The sequence below is a fragment of the Pterocles gutturalis genome, unplaced genomic scaffold (assembly GCF_000699245.1).
Source record: "Pterocles gutturalis isolate BGI_N339 unplaced genomic scaffold, ASM69924v1 scaffold3927, whole genome shotgun sequence".
Classification (NCBI taxonomy): domain Eukaryota; kingdom Metazoa; phylum Chordata; class Aves; order Pterocliformes; family Pteroclidae; genus Pterocles; species Pterocles gutturalis.
The window spans coordinates 20,971-26,191 of record NW_010112457.1 but is presented as its reverse complement, the minus strand read 5'-3'; the positions used below and the strand labels follow the sequence as shown (position 1 = coordinate 26,191).

Genomic DNA, 5,221 nt, shown 5'->3' with positions numbered 1-5,221 from the left:
TTGGACATTGAGCCATTGACCACACCTCTGTGAGTGCAGCTGTCTAACCAATTCCTTATCCAGCAAGTGGTCCTTCTGTCAAATCCATGTCCCTCCAACTTAGAGACAAGGATGTCATGTGGGACAGTGTCAAAGGCTTTGCACAAGTTCAGGTAGATGATGTCAGTTGCCCTTCCTCTATCCACCAGTGCCGTGGCCCTGTCATAGAAGGCCACCAAATTCGTCAGGCACAATTTTCCCTTGCTAAAGCTGTGTTGGTTGTCATCAATCATCTGCTTGTTTTCCATATGCCTTAGCATAGATTCCAGGAGGATTTCCTCCACGATCTTGCCAGGCACAGAGGTGAGACTGACCAGCCTGTAGTTCCCCGGGTCTTCCTTATTTCCTTTTTTACAAATGGGGGTTATGTTTCCCCTTTTCCAGGGAAACTCCTGCGGGAGCTTCACCAGAGTGCCACGACTTCTCAAATATGATGGATAGTGGTTTGGCAACCTCATCTGCCAGTTCCTTTAGGACTTGCAGATGTATCTCATCAGGTCCCATGGACTTGTGCACCTTCAGGTTCCTTAGATGGTCACGAACCTGATCTTCTCCTACAGCAGGCGGTTCTTCCTTCTCCCAGTCACTGCCTTTCCCTTCTGCAACTTGGGCAGAATATATAAAATAAATAGTAGCTGGGAAGGTAAAAGTTAAAAAGAAGCTGAAAATATAAATTAAAGTCCTCATCTATATTAAAGCTTTTTTTTTTTTTTAATGTATCCATTTATAGAGGACTGTGTAGCAGAATTAAAAGAAGTATCTAACCTTTATGGTTTCAAAGAAAGTGCTTTTCTGCAACACTGCTGTAGTTTGAGCTGATATCCTAAAACAATAACTTAACAGATGTGAGCCTGTTTCATTTAGTGGAAAGCCAATTCTGAAGTCTGTTGACAGCACAGTTCACATCGGAAACAATATCAAGATGATAGTTTTAGCAAATACATGCCTTACAGCAGGGTATTTTGTATTTGTGGATTACCGTGCTTATTTAAAAGGCTGTCCTCATAAATAGCTAATTCACTGTGAGGTGCAATAATCTGGCAGTGTACATTAAGCTGGAGAATACACATAATGACATTACAGAAATAGAAGCAGAACATTCCAGAGTCTGGTAGGAAATGGCAAAAACATAGAGTGTGATTTAATAATATGGCCCAGAGTCTACTCTGTCAGGCATCAGTGAATAGTATTCATGGAAATCAGTGGTTCTGCAAAAGAAAAAAAATACCTGAGCAAAAATTTCCAGTTAAGTGGTTTAGTCTTAGGTTTGTAAAATGTTTTATTTTTAATATTTGAAACAGTGAGAGGACAAAGACTGGAGGTACAATATGCAAACGCAAGTGATAGATCCAGCCTTCACTGAAGTACTGAAAGTCCTTCAATAACTGCAATGACTTTGCATCAAATCTATTTCAATATTATTTAACAGTAATATTAAGCTAATGTTTAATATTAATGCCTTTTTTTCCAGAAAGCTATAAAGAGCACAGCCCTAGAATAGTCTTCCAATAGGCTTCCAATGATCTTCCCTATTAAACATTTCATGCTATTCAGCTTTTTCTTTTCTCTTTTCTTTTACAGGCAGGCCATATCCAGCAGATAGCTGATATGAGGACTTTGCTGAATTCAGAAAGCTGAGTGTAACACCTACAGACTTCAGTGAAAGGAAATATTATCCCTCCAAGCAACTCATCCACAGACGACTTTTGGTAGCTTTAAATTAACCTGTTGCTCACCTGCAAAGACACAGCTATTGTTTCTTTCAGCACAGATGGAGGAAGGCAACAAACTTTGTAACCCTGGCTAATAAGACTGTGGCTTTCCTATCAAAAGTAGGAGGTAGTCCAATTATAAGAGGATTATTTTATACTTAGCCTCCAGGACTTTATCTCTGGCCTGAACTTTGGACATAAATAGAAGCCAATTTTAATGACCTGAGATTTTACTACCTGTGCTTTATTATTGTTATCAGTTCTTTGATGCTTTGGTACTTTATTTCTTTAAATTAGAAATGGGTTCATGGACTAGAATGTGGCCCACAGGCTGGGCTGTTCTCATGAAATCATGGCTTATCTTTTCCCTGGGGCTGTACATGCAGGTCTCCAAAACTCTGGCCTGCCCAAAAGTGTGCCGCTGTGACCGAAACTTTGTCTACTGTAATGAGCGAAGCTTGACCTCAGTGCCTCTTGGGATACCGGAGGGTGTAACCGTCCTCTACCTCCATAATAACCAAATTAATAATGCTGGATTTCCTGCAGAGTTGCACAATGTCCAGTCTGTGCACACAGTCTACCTGTATGGCAACCAATTGGATGAATTCCCCATGAACCTGCCCAAGAATGTCAGGGTTCTCCACCTGCAGGAAAACAACATTCAGACCATTTCTCGGGCTGCCCTTGCTCAGCTTTTGAAGCTGGAAGAGCTGCACCTGGATGACAACTCTATCTCCACTGTTGGTGTTGAGGATGGGGCATTCCGGGAAGCCATCAGCCTCAAGCTTCTGTTCTTGTCCAAGAATCACTTAAGCAGCGTACCAGTAGGCCTTCCGGTGGACTTACAAGAACTTCGAGTAGATGAAAACCGAATTGCTGTCATTTCAGACCTGGCCTTCCAGAATCTTACCAGTTTGGAGCGTCTGATTGTGGATGGCAATCTCCTTACTAATAAAGGCATAACTGAAGGCACCTTCAGCCACCTCTCCAAGCTCAAGGAATTCTCAATAGTGAGAAATTCACTGACCTACCCTCCTCCCGATCTTCCAGGTACACATCTGCTAAGGCTCTACTTGCAGGACAACCAGATAACCCATATACCACTTACAGCCTTTTCAAACCTCCACAAGCTGGAACGTCTTGATATTTCCAACAATCAGCTTCGGATGTTGGTAAAGGGGGTATTTGATAATCTCCACAACCTGAGGCAACTCACTGTAAGGAATAATCCCTGGTTGTGTGACTGCAGTATTAAGTGGGTCACTGAATGGCTCAAATTTATTCCTGCTTCCATCAATGTACGGGGTTTTATGTGCCAGGGACCAGAGCAGGTCCGAGGTATGGCAGTCAGGGAGCTCAATATGAATATGTTGTCATGCCCCACCACCACCCCTGGTCTGCCTCTTGTCATCACCTCAGTCCCAGCTACAGCCATGCCAACTACATTAGTTCCCACTTTATCAGTTCCTTCCCCAAGTAGCAAATATAATCCTCTCACTCCCAGCATAGCCACACTCCCCACTGTGCCTGACAGGGAGGACAGAGAAAGGGTGACACCTCCTATATCTGAACGGATTCAGCTCTCCATCCATTTTGTGAATGACACTTGCATCCAAGTTAACTGGATGTCTCTTTTTACAGTGATGGCGTATAAACTCACATGGGTTAAGATGGGCCATAGTCTGGTAGGAGGAATTGTTCAGGAGCGAATAGTTAGTGGGGAGAAGCAACACTTAAGCTTGGTAAATCTGGAGCCCAAATCCACCTATCGGATTTGTTTGGTTCCGCTGGATACTTATAACAATTACCGAACTGGAGAAGACACTGTCTGTTCAGAAGCCACGACCAAGGCTTCCTTTTTGAGCAATGGCAGCAACATCCCCTCCAGCCGTGAGCAGACGACTTCTCAGAACCTGGGCTCCCCATTTCTGCTGGCAGGGTTGATTGGGGGTGCAGTGATATTTGTCCTTGTGGTTCTGCTCAGCATTTTTTGCTGGCACATGCACAAAAAAGGGCGTTACACCTCCCAGAAGTGGAAATATAACCGGGGCCGTCGGAAAGATGACTACTGCGAGGCAGGGACCAAGAAGGACAACTCCATCCTGGAGATGACGGAAACCAGCTTCCAGATTGTCTCCTTAAATAATGATCAGCTCCTTAAAGGAGATTTCAGACTGCAGCCCATTTATACCCCAAACGGGGGCATTAACTACACAGACTGCCACATCCCCAACAACATGCGATATTGCAACAGCAATGTCTCAGACCTGGAGCACTGTCATACATGATAGTAAGGGGAGATGGGGATGTCTAGGACAAAGAGAAAAAACTCTGGAAGAAGTAACCCCCCCCAACAACAATGAAAAAATTACATTTGATAAATGTTACCCAGATGCATTTATGCATTTGAATAATCTGTAATTTATACTGTGTACTATATAATGGGATTTAAAAAAAAGTGCTATCTTTTCTATTTCAAGTTAATTGCAAATGGTTTTGTAACTCTTTGCTTTTTAAATCTTTAAAAAAATATTGCTAAGTACTGTACAGGGTTGTACAATAAGAACCCAATGTCATGGCAAAGGAAAGAATGACTCATTCTTCAAACATTAACCACTTTGCTGTCGAAGCTGTCTGAGGGATGTTAAGTTTCCAGGTGTCCTGTAGTACAGGAAAATAAGTGCATATTAAAAGAGAGTCACTAGGAACGGACAAAAGCAATTCAGATAAAATGGGTACTACCCTTCTGACTTGAACCCAGCAGTTGCTGTTGAGCTTCAAACAATTAAAAATACTTCAGTTCCCTTTTGTCAGTTCTACATTTCCTACCTCCAACTGAATGCGGAGTTCTGAGTGTTACCAAAAAGGCTACTTTCTTGTTTGGTTTTCTCCCAACATACTTGGAATAGGAAAGGTAGACAGAGCTCAGTGTTAAACTTGCAGTGACCTTCATTCCTATTTGCAAAAGCTACTCTGAAAATGTCCCCTAATGCTATATACTTTTATGATAGAAACTGATCCTGCTTTTCATTATGATTAAGAAGCTTTAGGCATTCTCTGGCCCTTCTGAGCAGGAGATGAAGGTTATCAGTATGTAACAGATAGCTGTTGTTAAGTTGCACCTCACTTTAATAGAGCAGCATATGTTGACACAACATGTTCAGGTAAAGCCTGAATGAGGAAGAATCTGAGTGCTTCCAGCTCTGCAGTCTTAATGTAGAATTTGGAATCGAAAAGTGTAAATTGCCGAAAACATGATGCAAAACATGATGCAGACAGAAAGGTTGCTATTGACTTTTATGATCCAAGCTCTATTTGGTTTAGGGGTCTGTGTTACGTTTAATATGGAGAAGTAGAAAAAAAAAAGACAAACAAACAGAGAAGACAAATAAGGAAGACCTTTAAAAAAATTATTTATTACTGGAAAATCCTCCAGGCCTATTATGAACTTAAATATGCTCAGCAGGGAA

The 5,221-nt window shown here is 41.9% G+C and overlaps 1 protein-coding gene across 1 annotated transcript; it reads left to right on the top strand.

The window, feature by feature from the left end:
* The first annotated feature begins 1,623 nt into the window (after positions 1-1,623).
* Positions 1,624-4,732, top strand: FLRT2 (fibronectin leucine rich transmembrane protein 2). Its single transcript, XM_010074040.1, has one exon. The coding sequence runs from the start codon at positions 2,051-2,053 to the stop codon at positions 4,037-4,039; it is 1,989 nt and encodes a 662-aa protein (XP_010072342.1). The 5' UTR covers positions 1,624-2,050; the 3' UTR covers positions 4,040-4,732.
* The last annotated feature ends 489 nt before the right edge of the window (positions 4,733-5,221 follow it).

What these genes read in the sequence shown, in the direction of transcription:
- FLRT2 (XM_010074040.1), top strand. Translation starts at nt 2,051, where the DNA reads ATGGGTTCATGGACTAGAATGTGGCCCACAGGCTGGGCTGTTCTCATG.